The sequence below is a fragment of the Physeter macrocephalus genome, chromosome 4, assembly GCF_002837175.3.
Source record: "Physeter macrocephalus isolate SW-GA chromosome 4, ASM283717v5, whole genome shotgun sequence".
In the NCBI taxonomy this organism is placed as follows: Eukaryota; Metazoa; Chordata; class Mammalia; order Artiodactyla; family Physeteridae; genus Physeter; species Physeter macrocephalus.
Genome location: NC_041217.1, coordinates 48,455,713 through 48,471,300, shown reverse-complemented (window position 1 = coordinate 48,471,300; position 15,588 = coordinate 48,455,713). Strand labels below are relative to the sequence as shown.

The 15,588-nt window shown below is 50.1% G+C and overlaps 1 protein-coding gene across 1 annotated transcript in view; it reads left to right on the top strand.

The window, feature by feature from the left end:
• The window catches only part of SEC16B (SEC16 homolog B, endoplasmic reticulum export factor), a 56,837-nt gene extending 43,011 nt beyond the window's left edge, over nt 1-13,826 (top strand). The window contains exons 15-26 of the mRNA XM_007117681.4: nt 939-1,044; nt 2,740-2,880; nt 4,045-4,167; nt 5,200-5,272; nt 6,795-7,094; nt 7,928-7,995; nt 10,482-10,637; nt 10,821-10,919; nt 11,291-11,399; nt 11,538-11,617; nt 12,923-13,021; nt 13,669-13,826. Coding sequence (XP_007117743.2) covers nt 939-1,044; nt 2,740-2,880; nt 4,045-4,167; nt 5,200-5,272; nt 6,795-7,094; nt 7,928-7,995; nt 10,482-10,637; nt 10,821-10,919; nt 11,291-11,399; nt 11,538-11,617; nt 12,923-13,021; nt 13,669-13,737 — 1,423 coding nt within the window. The 3' untranslated portion in view covers nt 13,738-13,826. The remainder of the gene's footprint in view (nt 1-938; nt 1,045-2,739; nt 2,881-4,044; nt 4,168-5,199; nt 5,273-6,794; nt 7,095-7,927; nt 7,996-10,481; nt 10,638-10,820; nt 10,920-11,290; nt 11,400-11,537; nt 11,618-12,922; nt 13,022-13,668) is intronic.
• The last annotated feature ends 1,762 nt before the right edge of the window (nt 13,827-15,588 follow it).

Here is a 15,588-nt window from a genome sequence, read left to right as displayed (position 1 = left end):
GGAGCAACTAGGCCTGTGAGCCACAACTACTGAGCCTGTGCATCTGGAGCCTGTGCTCCGCAACAAGAGAGGCCGCGATAGTGAGAGGCCCGCGCACCGCGATGAAGAGTGGCCCCTGCTTGCCACAACTAGAGAAAGCCCTCAGACAGAAACAAAGACCCAATACAGCAAAAATAAATAAATTAATTAATAAACTCCTACCCCCAACATCTTAAAAAAAAAAAAAAGTAAAAGAGGCCCATCTGGGCCAAATGAGACAGTAAGTGAAATGGTTTAATGTGTCTCCCTCCTATGTTTACATTGTATGAGGATGTTTCTGGAGATACAGTCCTGACCCCAGGCATAGCCCCCGTGACCCCCGTGATGATGATTTCAAACCCCACAGCAGCTATTTTGGGACCTGTGAGGACTCTGAGGGCTTCTCAGATCACATTCACCCAGGCTGCTTCCTCACTGGAATGATCCTCCAGCACAGGGACCATCATCTGATTTTGGGCTCTGCAGTGCTACCCTCTCTCTGCTGGGCCTTCTTTCTTCAATGCTCCCGAACATCACATCACTCCCTCTTTTCTGCTCTTCCGCTCAGGCTATGGTGGCCTCTCACAGACGCCCGCTATGGGTTCTCAGGGCACTAAGGCTGGCTCTCAGTGTGCTTACGGGGAGGACCCAGTGCCCCACTGAGCTGGGTGTGAGAGCAGCTTGCCTTACGTGACCCTCCAGCAAAGATGGCAGCCATCTCCCCCTCCCCCCAGTCTCTCCCCCTGCCTTCCCCCAGAGCCTCTGGAGGTGCAGATTCTCTTTCCTCTCTTGGAGCTGCCCCAGGGATCAGCCCAGGACAGAAACTCTACCATCAATGGATGCAGCTGGTGTTTGGCCATTTACTAGGATTTAAATCTGTCCCCACCTCAATCTCTTTTATTCTTATTCCCTGGTTTTAGTCAAGAGTTTTTGAAATTTGCAACAACTGAGGCTATCCAGAGGACGGAAATCTTCGAGTACTGTCAGATGCTGGGCCGCCCCAAATCCTTCATCCCTTCTTTCCAGGTAAATGAACCCTCACGAGGCCACCACCTTAGCTGCATCACATGGCTGTGGGCCACTGGGTTTTCCGCCTTGCTGTCCGGCACGTAGTGGCTGGGCTAAGTCATCCACTGGACTTTTGCTCATTAGCTGGAATGTGGGAAGGGTTAGGATGTCTTTCTAGGTCCCCTAAAGGTTTGCATTTTAAGATAGGAAAGCAAAACACTGCAGCAGCCTCTGTGCTGGGTGCTCCTGCCTCACTCCTGACAATGAGCATCATGCCAGCAGCCCTGGGGCTCCCCTCCTGTCTGTAGCACCTTCTGCCCTTTATCTCCAAATGGCTTCACCTTCTCCTCAGCACCGCGGTCATCCTGCTGGGAGTGGGGGCTGTTCACCCGTCTCCCTCTCCTCTGACCTGCCGCTCCCATCTCTTTCGGATGACTCTGTTTTTAACTCTGGCAATCCCTCCCTGCTCTGTGCTTGGCCCCCATCCTTCTTTCTTCCCCCCAGGGCTGCAGCTGTGCAGGCGGTGTCCACGCAGGTTCTAACCTCTCTTCTCAACCTCTCTACTGGATGCCCTGTTGTCCCCTTAAATCCATAACGACTCCTTCCGTGCCTGTATTGAGCGTGCACTCGGTGGTAGCAACACACACACACACACACACACACACATGCACACCACCACCACCAAACACCAAACACAAAACAAAGGCTTGGAAATGAATGAATTACTGCCTATAGGGCAATGACCCAGTTAGTATCTTCTTTAAGAGTTTTACCAAAGACCCACCTTCTCCAGCAGAGCCCTGCCTGACCAGCTCCTTTGGGTCCAGGCAGGTCTTTAGTCTCTCTCTTTCTGTTCTGTAGTCATCACACCTCTCAGCAGTCTTTGGGCTGATAGCAGTGAGATTGGCTGTTTTTATTAGGGAATGAGTTCTACACGACTGGCACTGTGTTATGATGCTTTGACTGTATGATTTCTAATCCTGTGAGGCGGGCATGATGATCCCCCTTTTACAAAACAGGTTCCAAGGAGTTACATGCGATCGGCTCACATCTCTTGGGTACCATTTGTTCTAAGGACTTTACATGGATTATCTCACTGAATCTTTACAACAGCCAAGGGGTAGATTGTATTATCAGCCCCATATTATAGCGAGGAAACCAAGGCGCAGAGAGGAGGTGGGGTAACTAGCTCAATGTTCCGCACCCAGCATGGAGTTGGGATTTGAACTTGGGTCTGTCTGATTTCCAGCCCTCAAGGTCCATTTAGTTCTGTCACTCGTGCTTCTCTGAACCCTTACCTGTCTCTGTCTTTACAGTCCCTTGGGCTTGAAGTCTCTTGCACCTGAGTCATTTTTTCTTCTTTTATCCATCCCCCTGGTGCCTGGTCCTGTGACCCACATACACCAGGCTTCCCAGAGATGTGGGCTGCCTGATAAGAAGAGTCCAGTGCATTTCCATGGTGACCAGAGCCTAGGGAGATTCAGCTGATGTACCCTCCAGCCCTTTCTCTATGAGGACGGAACTGCAGGCTGGATTTGGAATTGTGTCCATACACAGATAGAATGCCCCAAATGGCACAAGGCCCTCTTTAAAATTTGGATCCAGAGTTAGAGGAAGTTGGCAGTCAGCTGACTTCCAAGAAGTCTTATCTCCGCTTCTCTCTTTCTGTCCCTGCCTGGATGGGCTCATCACTGGCCCTGCTCCTCTTCACAGGTGTATAAGCTCCTTTATGCTTCCCGTCTGGCAGATTACGGCCTTGCGTCCCAGGCCTTGCATTACTGCGAAGCCATTGGCACCGCCCTCCTGAGCCAGGGAGAGAATAGTCACCCTGTGCTATTAGTGGAACTCATCAAGGTGAGCTTCTCAGAGGGTTCTCTGCAGGTGTGTTATCTTCAGTGTTCAGAGAAAGCTATAGTAAAGCGGCTCAGATACCCCATTTCATCTTCTCTGAACATGCTGTAAAATTGGAGCCCATGGCTGTCTTTGACCACATATGCATGTCCAGATGTGATAAGCAGAGGCCTGACACTGCACAAAGAAGGATGCTATGGGCGGGGATGGCGGCGGGGAGGGACGCAGTGAAATTGGGGGAATGGAAACCAGGCATGTGCTATGCAGGAAAGTCATTCTTGCATCTGCTTTTTTGGTACAGTAAAACTGCCTGTTACAGTGAACTGTTCTAATGATAAAAGCTGGGCTTAGAAAATAGATTTTAGTGGTTAAAACAGGAAATGATCCTTATTAAAATGCTTTTAAATGCATGGAATATTTTATCACATGTGAGATACATTCAACAAGAGAAAACAAAAACATATCAACTTTTAGTTCCTGAGGAAGAAAACAATCGGGCAACTAGTTGTTCCAATTAATTGAGGAAAAATCCATTAGCTGAGAGTAACAAGGCAGCCTACCGTCAATTTTTTCCTTGCTTTAGATGAGGCCCAGTGTTGGATTCTGTAATCGATAAAATCTGTGGTACTGAGCCCCCTTTGATGGCAAATTTCTGCCAACAGGATGATGCTTGTGGGAGCTCAGGACCCGGAATGGAGGAGTAGGGAAGTCTGGGAACTTAATGATGGAATAGTCTTACGATACAGGCAGTCCCTCGACCAGCAGCACAGGCGTCTCCTTGTAGGGAGCTTGTTAGAAATGCAGAATCTCAGGTCCCACGGATTTCTGGGGTCAGAACTCGCATTTTAGCAAGGTCCCAGGTGGTTCCTCCCAGGCCTGAAGTTTGAGGAGCGCTGCTCCTGAGGACAGCTTTGCAGAGACATAAAGCAGAGTAACAGTTTCTCCTCATAGTTTATTTAGTGTCTAGCAACAGGATGGGTTAACTGTTTGTTTATGTTGCAATTCGGGGAAGATATCTGCTGAATTTGCTGTTTGGCAATTCTTTGTAATCTGGTTTACCAGTCAAGGCTCCCTTCTTTTTTCTTACTGCCTCTCCCCGTGGTCTGTCCATTTCACTTACTTCTCTCTCTCCGTTTCCCTCTCTGACCGTCTGGAAACCTGGCACAGCTTGCAGAGAGACTGAAGCTGTCGGATCCTCTGATTGTAGAACGCCACCGCCGTCACCCAGGAGACAGGGACCTGGAGCCGGACTGGCTGGTACACCTTCGGGGGCATCACAAGGAGCTGCAGGTAAGTGGGGGGCAGGTCAGCAGGGTGGGCCTCTGTTTCCCTCTTGGCTGCCCTAGACCCAGAGTAGGCAGGCACTGACCTCAGCAAGCCCCCGACCCCATGGAGGGCTCTGGGGGTCCCCTGTCACCCATGAGGCACAGCCTGACTGGGGAAGGGGTGGCACTGAGCTTCCCCCCTGCTGCCTCGCGCCCAGGTGGAAACATTTTCCTGTGTTTGGTGTGAGACAGTGGGGCCCTCTTCCAAAGCACCCAGCCACCCTTCTCTGTGGTCCCAGAAAATACATTTTCTGACCATCAAAGCTTCCATCTCTCTGTGAGGAACAATGGCTCACAGTGGCCCTAGTCACTTTCATGTAATGTAGGGCAATTGCTTAAAAGACTTCCGGGCCTTTCCTTTTTTTGTTCTGACAAGTGCAAAAGCGGCTGGTAGTAACTGTAACAGTAATTGGAACAGGGCCTCCTCCATGTTGTTTCTCCCTCTGTTGCTGAGAAAAGGCTGGGGGATTTTATTTTTTATTTTTTTGCGGTACGCAGGCCTCTCACTGCTGTGGCCTCTCCCGTTGCGGAGCACAGGCTCCGGACGCGCAGGCTCAGCGGCCATGGCTCACGGGCCCAGCCGCTCCGCGGCATGTGGGATCTTCCCGGACCGGGGCGCGAACCCGCGTCCCCTGCATCGGCAGGCGGACTCTCAACCACTGCGCCACCAGGGAAGCCCGAGGGGGATTTTTTTAGGCACACACGGCTCTTGCTTCCTACATGTGCTGTGGCCTCTGGGGCCCAGGGTTTCGTTCCCTCCTCTTGCCCCTTCCTCTGGGAGAGGATACTGCCCTGGTCCCTGCCTGCTCTGGGCAGAGCTGGGAGGTAGGAAGGGCTGAGGCTGCCCCTCCCCCTCCCCCTCCAGCCCCTGCGTTCACCTGCGACTCCCTTACCTTATCACTCCTGAAGTTTCTTTTTTGACTTAATTTTAAACCACATTTCACTGTTTTTCGTTTTTCTTTGTGTTGCTTAAGAGGTGTTCACTTTATCTTAATAGCAAAAGGTAGCAGGAGACATTGGGGATCCTCAGTCTGCTCACTCGGATATTTTGGGAGCCAGAAAAACAACAGGTACCCAGACCAATGAACTGAATGTGTAATAGCTGACCCTCAGGATCTGATTGTGCGAGATAACACAACCTCTCCCCCTTCCCTTCCTGGAGTGCCTTCCTTGCCTGTGTCAATCTGACCCAGTGGTCTGGGCCCCCCCTCTCCACACAGCTCCACGGACCACAGGCATCCCTGACACTTTTTAAGATCCTTTTTAAAATTAATTAATTGATTTATTTTTGGCTGCGTTGGGGCTTTGTTGCTGTGCGCGGGCTTCAGTAGTTGTGGCACGTGGGCTCAGTCGTTGTGGCACATGGGCTTAGTTGCTCCGCGGCACGTGGGATCTTCCCAGACCAGGGCTCGAACCCGTGTCCCCTGCATTGGCAGGTGGATTCTTAACCACTGCGCCACCAGGGAAGTCCCCATCCCTGACACTTCTGTTTCTGCATTATTAGAGATTTTGCTTCACATTCAGGTTTTACTCTTGTTATGTCCTGTTGTTATCTAATTGCTTCACTTGTGTCAGTACTGTCTCCCTAGCTGAATACATTCCTTGAGGCCAGAGGTGGCGGGTTATCCGTATTTCACGTTAGCGGTGGGGACATAGGAAGCGCCTACGGTGTTTGAGCATCAATTGCCACACGTGTGAAATAGGTTTCAAAGTGTTTTCAACAGATCCCTCCTTTCCCTTCAGGATGCCTCTGAGTGTTGGGTTGGGCAGACGTTGTTACCCCAGTTAATTCTGTGCCCTTTCCCCAAACAGCACTCCCTGGTGGGGTCAGGACGGGGCCTCATCTTTTTACTTCCGGCTGTTTCCCAGCCTTTTTCGCTTCCTTCAGGGATAAGCGAGGGGGCAGCAAGGAAGGGCAGGCCTTGGTTTCTGCTTCCCAGCTTTGCTGCTGCGTCCCAGAATCTGTGAGGGTGAAGGGCTGCAAGAGAGCAGGCTGGGTGTTTCTGAGTGGCCACTTCTGCTGGGAAGCAGCTGTGTCTCATGTCACCCAATGGAGCAGGTGGGTCAGATGACCACACCAGTCCCATAACCTTGGGGCAGCCATTGGTCTGTCTCTTCAGCAACATGGCAGAGCCAGAATGAATACCACCAAGGTCCCTTCCTGGGCCAAGGTTCTGCTTCTTTAAAAGCAAAGCCATCATTTCTGTAGTCTGATTTGGGTTTTAACTGGCAACATTCTAAGTTTCAAGTACCCAAGTCCCTTAGGAGATCCTTAAAAGAGAAAGTTTATCCAAATGCAAAAAATTGTGGAGTTAAATGAGATGGTAATTTCTGCCCTCCCAACCCACTGGTTTAAGGCTCAGAGATCATACAAGGTAGCGAGGGAAATGGTTTTGTAAACTCTGAGTCGTAAGCGGTGAGAGGGGTTACAATTACTGCTGTGTTGTACTTGTCATCACATCGATGGCAGCCACGCCAAGCGGCCTGTCCTTGTCACTGCTTTCCAAAGAGCAAGATTGTTCCTGGTGTGATCAGTCCACACAAATGCCACATTACAGGTCTCACTTCCTCCTCTTTGCCCTATGTCCTTAGACGACACTTTCTACCAGGATCTTTCTGGACATCAAGGCAACTCAGAAGCCCCTCGGGACTGCTCAGCCCTGTGGCCAACACTGGAGCCGATGGGCCCGGCCCATCCCAGCCCACAGCAGCCCTTTCCCCTCCAGCCCAGCTCCTACCCAGCAGGAGGAGGTCCCGGGCAGACGGGGGTCCCGGTGCCTCTTTACTCAGTTCCTGAGACCCATCTGCCAGGGACCGGTGGCAGCGTGGCAGTGACAGAGACTCCTGGAGGAAGGGCCTGGGAGGAAGCCCTGCAGATGCAGCCACCCCCTGGTAAGACCTGGCAGCGAGGCAGTGAACCTTGGGTGACGAGGTGTCTAGGGGGGCAAGCAGAAGAGGGAGGTGCAGGGACCAGTGCAGGGTGTGGGGGGGGCTGGTAAAGCCCTCTGAGTGGTGGGTGTGCACCTGGCTGAGGGCGTGGTACTTCACGTTCTTCTGAGGGGGACGGCTCTCTCCCATTCCAGCCCACGTCTCTACTGGGACAAGCATAGCACAGCCAACCGTAGCTACTCTTGCCATCCCCTTGGATTCTGTAGCTTCTAGGATCTCGGCTGGAGAAGGCAAGGAAATGCCATCTGTGCCTGGAGCCGTAGTTTAGGCCAAGTCCTCTTTCTGAAGTCGTCAGTGTCAGGGACCGCGGGCAGAGGCTCGTGCTTCTGTCTTCTCCCATCAGGCCTTGGACAACAGGGGCCGAGTATGGGTGAGCATTGCTGAGTGATGCCAGGGAAGTGCAGGAAACTACGCAGAAGGATCAGATCTTAGAGCTTCTAAGACAAGGTCCTGTCCAAGATGGGAGACTCACATGGAGGGGAAGGTCAGGGAGGATCCCTGCGATCCAGCTTGATGTGGCCCTGATTTCCGGGGTTCCTGAGGAATGACCTTGGTTCGGGGTGAAGGTTGGGTGAGCAGCATGTCCTGGGGTGGCTGGAATGCAGAGGCTTGTGCAAATGGACTTTGCATTTACTGTGATGCACTTGGCGCTATGGGCTCAGAGCTCCAGCTGCTTTGTAATTAGGAAAGCCCACTGTGTCCCCATTACCCTCCTTCAGGATAGATGGAAAAGGCCCCACTTCACATCACGATTTCTGTTGTGTTTTGTGCCATAGGAGAGAACACAGTGTCTCCAGAAACCTTCCAGCATCCTGATGGGCAGAAAGTTGTTTCCAAACCACAGGTGAGAGGACAGAGCCCAGCAGATGCGGTGCCCACTCTGAGCTGTGGGTTTCCTTCTCAGCCACTCACAGATGCCTTCCTGTGCCTTGCCCCAGCCCTCTCTTCCATGTTTCACCTTGTTTCTTTCTACACCAGACCCTGAGAGGTGGAGAGGAGGCTTGTTCCGGTTCACGTTCGGTCCTCCAACCTGTATCCATGGGGGCAGGGCCGGCAGGGCTGGGTGTAGCTTTGGACTCACACGTCTGCCCCCTCTGATGCCCTCTTCTTACTACTGCACCAAACACTTGCTGTGCTCTGCCCCACCATGGAAGGCTCTTGATATTTCTTTCTTTCTTTTAATTTTTACCTTGCTTTATTTCCAAGAAGGACCTACCGCAGCTGTATCTCTTCTGCCCAGGTGTGCCGTCAGGTCTTGGAGGGAACCACGTCTAAGTAATCATCCAGCCAGCTGTTGAATGAATGAATCCCTTCCCTCCAACAGCAGGCATTGCTGGTCCCAAACCTAAGACGTTGTCTACCTTTGCCTGGCTGGAGGCGAACTTCCTCAAGTCGTAACCGGGCTGCAAGGCTTAAAACACTTTTATGCTTTACTTTTTTTTTTTTCTAACTGAAAAATTAGTACGTTATTGTTATAGAAAACTTGAAAAATGAAGAAAAAGTGTCATATAAAGAGTCAAACAGACATCACTCAGAAGCCCATAGTCAAGTATTTTCGTTATTTCCTTCTAAAATTTTTTCTATGTACGGGATTCTCCTGCTATCCGAATGTAGAGCCTTTCCATGACACCTTTCGTAAGTCTAAATGGCGTGAAGGGAAGAAGTTACCTCAGTACACATCTTGTTAACAACGCACAAAATAAATAGAAAGGAAGCACAGGTGCTCACAGACACAGTTCAAAGCTATGGCATCTTGATACGGAGATGCTGAGCATAGTTTCTGGGAAGGAGCTTGGTAGGCCACTCTCACTGCTTGGGGTACGCTCTGCCTCTATAACGGCTCCTACAAAACAAACGCCAAACGCTTTTTTCACTTTTTGCCTTTTTTTTGTAAAAGCAAAAATCCTCTTTGGACTTTTTTTTTGGTTAGGGAAAACAGGTACTAATGTAGGTCGTTGGTAAAAGCGAAGTGGCATGATGCAAACTTTCAAAAAGTAGGGGAGACCTGTCTACGTATATATGTGTGTATATAAATGTGCATACATACACACATGTGTTTTTTTGTGTGTTTTTTTTTCCGGTACGCGGGCCTCTCACTGTCGTGGCCTCTCCCGTTGCGGAGCACAGGCTCCGGACGCGCAGGCTCGGCGGCCACGGCTCACGGGCCCAGCCGCTCCGCGGCACGTGGGATCCTCCCGGACCGGGGCACGAACCCGCGTCCCCTGCATCGGCAGGCGGACTCTCAACCACTGCGCCACCAGGGAAGCCCCATACATGTGTTTTTAAATGGTTAAGAACATATGTAGGTGAAACTTTATTTTCGATTTATTTAATACTATAAAATTGAGATTTTCCATGTCTTTCCTAAATAGGATTTTTAATATTGGTGTGACAAAATCCACTGTATGGAAATACCATCACTCATGCATTTATTCATTCACAAATACTGAGTTCCTACAACATACCTGGCACTGTTACAGGGGCTCGGGGTACACAGGGAAGCAGACAAAGCCTGCCCTCATGGGGCTTCTGTTCCATGGAGGTGACTGCAAATAAACCACTGTGTGCGTGAGGGATGTTATTTTACATGGAATGGAAGGGAAGGCATCTCTGAGGTCAGCATGGAGGGTGGACGGAAGCCAGGTGAGTATTCAGGGAACAAGTGTTCCAGGCAAAGGGAATAGGGAGAGCAAAGGGCCTATAATGGGACTGACTTGGTGCAATCGAGGAAGAGCATGGAATCGCTGTATCTAGAAAGTGGGGAGCAACAGGGGAGAGGGCTAAGAAGCAAAAGACCAGGGAAGTAGAGAGAGACTGGGTCATGGAGGGCCTCGTAGGCCCTGGAAGGAGCTCAGATTTTAATTCATCTTTCCGCCATTGTTAAACACTTCAAGTGTGTCTCTTTTCTTTCCTACTCTTTCTCACTACTCCTCCCTTCTCTTCCCCTCATATGTAAAACACAATGGTGGACATTCTAGTATATAAGCCCTTGTCTATTCCTCAAATTTATTCAAATAGGAGAAATTCCTAGAAGGAGAGTCAGACTGCTTAAGTTTAAATCCTTGCTTTGCCATTTACTAGTTATGTGACCTTAGGTTGCTTAACCTTTCTTTTTTTTATATATAAATTTATTTGTTTTTGGCTGCGCTGGGTCTTCGTTGCTGCGCGCAGGCTTTCTCTGGTTGCTTCGAGCGGTGGCTTCTCTTGTCGCTGAGCACGGGCTCTCCCCACTGCTTTACTGAGCAGGTCAGGTGAGGGAGTACGTGTAAATGTGCCTTTGCAACCTGTCAAGTGCTATAAAAATGCTACTTCTGTTTGCTTTAATCCCAGGTGCCACGGATTCCCAGAGCACGAAATATTTCTGAGAGTTCCACTGTATCAGTCAAGGAGGATGAGGAGGAGTCCTCCGATGAGGCAGATAAGGAAGGGTCTTCCGGAAACACCGCCCAGAGAGGAAAGCTCGGAGACGCGAAGGACAATACAAAGGTGGAGGGATTCTTCTCTTCCCAGATGGCAGAGCTGGGAATCTGGGCTTCGGTGGCCCCCCTGCCCTTCCTGTCTCACCACCATCACAGGTGGTGGTGGTGGGGGCGCTGGGGGGCTGGCTAATCTCATATTCAGAGGGAGAAGCAACCCTGTAGGCCACTGCACTCGCCCTCTTCCCTCCAGGGCTCGGGGTTTGGCTGGCTCAGCTGGTTTCGTGCGAAGCCCGCCGGCGAGGCGCCCCCGTCTGGAGACGAGGACGCATCTGACGCTCCTGACTCTGAGGTAACCTTGGCAGGGAGGGCGCGGAAGCTCCCCCTTCCAGGCGCCCTAGGAGGGTCTGGAGCTGGCATCTCTACCCTGGTCCGGGTGAAACAGGTTTAGTGATGGAAGATTCTGGGAAACAGATTGGTCCAGTGAGGGGAAAGGCAGATGATGAAAGGCCTTAAAAGTCAGGATGCAGAATTTTAACTTTCGCGGGCCAGGAGTAACTTGGATCATTGAGCAGAGCAGCGGCATAAAGAAAATGGAACTTGGGGGAGAGAAGGCCAGCATCTGGCTGAGGCCGGAGGCCGCCAGGTGGGCCCTGCAGGAATACAAGCAGGCAGCGCCAGCTTATTTACCGTTAGGGACACCTTCCTTTCTGCACTAAGCAGGAAGCCCCCCGAGCATCTGTTCCTCCCCAGCCCAGCCCGGGCCTCTCGCCGACGCCGCCCCCAGCTCCCCAGTCTCTGCCGGACGCCGACGCCTGCTCCAGAGACACAGGTACCGCCAACCTCGTGTCCTCTGGGCTGTCTGTGGTCCTCTCTGCGCTCCCCAGGGGTGGGGTGGGGGGGTGCCTTCTGGGAGTGGGGACTCCTCTGTCCCAAGCAGCGGGAACACCACTGACTCATTGCTTCCTAGGTGGCAGTGAAGCCCGAGGATCAGCGTCCGGGGCGGGGAGAGCCGAGGGCGCGGGGAGCGGAGGCTTGTCGGAACCTGAGGTGAGCAGCCCACCAGGCGCCTGCGTGCGGGCTGAACTTTCACGTGGGCTGGAGGTGCCGCCCTGTGAGGGCCTGACTCGTGGAGGATATGGAGAAAGCTTCTGTATTAGTTTGCTAGGGCTGCCCGAACGAGGTATCAGAGACTGTGCCATTTAAACACCAGAAACTTACTTCCTCCCAGTTCTGGAGGCTGGAGATCTGAGATGAAGGTGTCGGCAGTGTGGGTTTCTCCCGCAGCTTCTCTCCTTGGCTTGTAGCTGGCCATCTTCTCCCTGAGTCTTTTTTTTTGGCGGTACGCGGGCCTTTCACTGTTGTGGCCTCTCCCGTTGCGGAGCACAGGCTCCGGACGCGCAGGCTCAGCGGCCATGGCTCACGGGCCCAGCCGCTCCGCGGCATGTGGGATCTTCCCGGACCGGGGCACGAACCCGTGTCCCCTGCATCGGCAGGCGGACTCTCGACCACTGCTCCACCAGGGAAGCCCCTCCCTGAGTCTTTACACGGTCTTACCTCAGTGTGTGTCTATGTCCAAATTTTCTCTTCTTATAAGAACACCAATCATAATGGGTTAGGGCCACTCTAATAGCTTCATGTTACCTTAATCACCTCTTTAAAGACCCTGTCTCCAAATACATTCTGAGGTGCTGGGGTTAGGACTTCAACATATGAAGTTTGGGGGAAACAGGAGTTAGCCCATAACTGCTTCCTTAGGTGATGTCTAGAGAACGGCCTTGGGACTTCCCTGGCGGTCCAGTGGTTAAGACTGTGTGCTTCCACTGCAGGGGTCGTGGGTTCAATCCCTGGTTGGGGAACTAAGATCCTGCATGCCATGCGACATGGTCAAAAAAAAAAAAAAAAAAAAAAAGAGAATGGCCTCTTTCCCTGTCCCAGTAGGAGCCAGAGTTCACCAGTATCCTTGGCAAGGGCTGTGATAAACTCTTGATGAATTGTCCACACCAGTATGGATTTCATGCCAATTGCTAGGAAAACATGTTTATTTCTTGTAGCCTGGTTACAGCACTCTTGTAGTATTTAAGGTCTTTCAAAGAATATGAGGTTACTTTTTATGATGCTATTAATACATTTATTATGGCCTTTTCTTCTCATGCAGCAGCACCCAAGGCTCTGCAATGCCACCTTGACCCAGGGGTTGGCTGTGCCCAGTTGAACCACGTTAGTTTGCTCAAGATTCCCTGAGCTCTATCACATCTGCATCTCTTGACCAAAGTTGATGTTCAGGGAAGCCCTTGATGTTCTGGAATCTGGGAAGTGGTGACTAAGAGGATTTTCCATTATTTTCCGTCACAGGGTGTTTCCTCTGGGCTCTACTTCAACCCTGGTGTTCTGCTTCCCCCACCCCCCTTGAAAGGGGCTGTCCCTCTCTACAACCCATCCCAGGTCCCCCAGGTAAGGAGGCCCTGAGGGAGAGGGGTTCGGAGCATGGGTTCTGGATGAAGGAGACCCAGGTTTATAACTTACTTATAACAAATTACTGTGCCTGAGTTCTTGAGCAATGCCTAACCTCTCTAAGTCTCAGTTTCTACAACTGTAAAATGGGGTTAGTAGTAGCTACCTCAGCGGGTAGTTGTGAGGATTAAACCGGAGCATGTATGTGAAGGGCCTGGCACTCAGAAAATGCTCAGTCAATGTCACTATTATTAATATTGCACTTGACTTTCGTAAGTCTTGAGACTCAGGAGAGACAATTGGTGCTGGTGTCAATGGTGTGGTTGCACCAGGGCTGGGTCCTGGGGGCGAGGGGATCATTGCAAAGTTTGATTGAAGCTAAACTCCCTGCTTCTGCATGATCTGGGGCAGACTGCTTGTTCTGATGTATTACTGGCCTCCCTTCTATATAAAATTGAATTTCTTTCTCCTTATTTAAGAGGTGAAGGTGTTGGCTGAAAGCGAATAATGAGAACACCACCATGGGAAGCCAAATACAGCAGAAGGGTTTCTAGACCCTCAGGATGCCCAAGCTCAATCCAGCCAGTCAGCCCTGGTCGGAGTCATGCTTGGGGCTGTAATCTAGTGCCATGCTTGTTCTTTTCCAGCTCTCCATGGCTACCAGCCTGAACCGGCCAAATCGCCTAGCTCAGCGCCGCTATCCTACCCAGCCGTGATGAGAAGGACCACCCATCCCAGGCTGGTCTCCCTGAAGCACGACTGTTATGTTGTTCTCGTTTCTTAATCTCCCAGCCCCTCTGCCACATCAGGGCCCCCAAGAGGGTTGTGCTAGCCTGTTGCCTCCATGGGGCATAGAGAACGCAAGGGGACAGGGTCTCCCAGGACATAGCTCAGTTCAGTCTCTTAAGATTAGCTTCAGAATGATGGTGCAAATGACTTCATCAGATGGAAAAGCTGGGCATAACAGCAGACTGGAGGTGAGCAGAATGCTGTGGTGGCAGCACTTAGAATGTGGCTTGAGATCCTCGGGAAATTCAGGGCCTAAGAATCCCACTGCTGGAATCAGTGATGACACCACTGGGCTCAGCAGCAGGAAATTATTGGGGGAGAGGCACTCAGAGCAATATTCTAGACTAACTTTGACTTCTTCCTCAGCCTTAGTTACAGACCAATTCATGGCTCTAGTTAGCAAAAGAGTTTTGAATCTCGGAAACTTATCCTTGTTTCCCGTCATCATTCCCTCTTGGGTGACATTTTGGCAGTTTCCCTCTTGGTTTTAGTTTTGTGCACATTTTTTATGTGGTTCAGATTAATTATATTTCTCTCACTTTCTTAGCTGGTCCTATTTTTCCACATTCTGGCATCTGGCTATCAAGTTAGATTGCTGTAGGCATCATATTGTCATGGTAACTACTGAACCTAATGATGCAGATGGATGGAACATCAGTGTAATAAAGGATGGAAAATGTTCCCCAAAAATTCACTCCTTCCATAAGAGAGGAGGAAGGAGTGCCTGAGTTTGTTAATACCTCCCTTCCTCCCTCGGGCCTTTGCAAATTGATGTTTGGAGGGTCAGAGGAGCCAGAGGGAGGAGGGGGACATCTTGGAAATTTCCATTTCTCCTTTCAAACCCCCAATAGGAGTAACTCTTGCTGTTTGTCAGATTTGCTGAAAATTGTGCCTCACAAAGAACATTTTTTGTATGTGTAATTGTACATACAGGTTTTATACTTTAATGTAATATGGTTCTGATGTTGATAGCGATTAAACCAGATAATTTTATAGCAGTTGCTTGTCTCTGGCTGGTTTTTGCAGAGGGAGAGAGCACACTGAGTGGTCTCTTCCCTGAAGTCTTTCTAATAATGGTTTCATTGTGTGATAGGTGCGAACAGCTGGTAAAAGCCCTTTGTTAATGGAGAATCTAGGGAATGATCCTCTTAACTTCTAAGTCTACCGCTATTTTTTCAGTTAAAAAAATATGGACAAAAGCTCCTCTGATGCAAATTGGTTACTCTGTTAACTAAATATTGCATATTCTGTTCTCTAAAAAGTTTATTCATCTCTCAGATTAAATTGGGAAATGTGTGCACCAGTGTTTTGCATCTAGAAGGCCCTCAGTAAGTGCTGTTCCCTTTTTCCCTAAAAAAGACTGCAGCCCCTTCAGTTTGGTATGCTGACACCCAGTGGCGCTACCATGTCAGTAGTTTGTGAGTTTCATAGGCACCAAATTGTTTAGACTTGAATCCTGGCTCATCCACAGTTCATCTTGTAGTCTTGGACAGGGTTATCTAACTGTCCTGTGCTTCAGTTCCCTCATCTATAAAATAAGGATGATAGTTACAATAGTACCTACCATATAGGGACAGTGCAAGAATGAAAGGAGTCAAGCTCTTAAAAAAGTACCTAGTACATGCTAAGCATTTTATGTGTGTGTTTTAAAAAAATTATTAGTATATAATCTAATAAGTAAAATTGCCTTATCTTGTTGCCTATGATATTAAACTGTGGATTTTTCATTCTTTTTTTAAAAAAATTATATTTTTGAAGTATAGTTGATTAATTCCTAC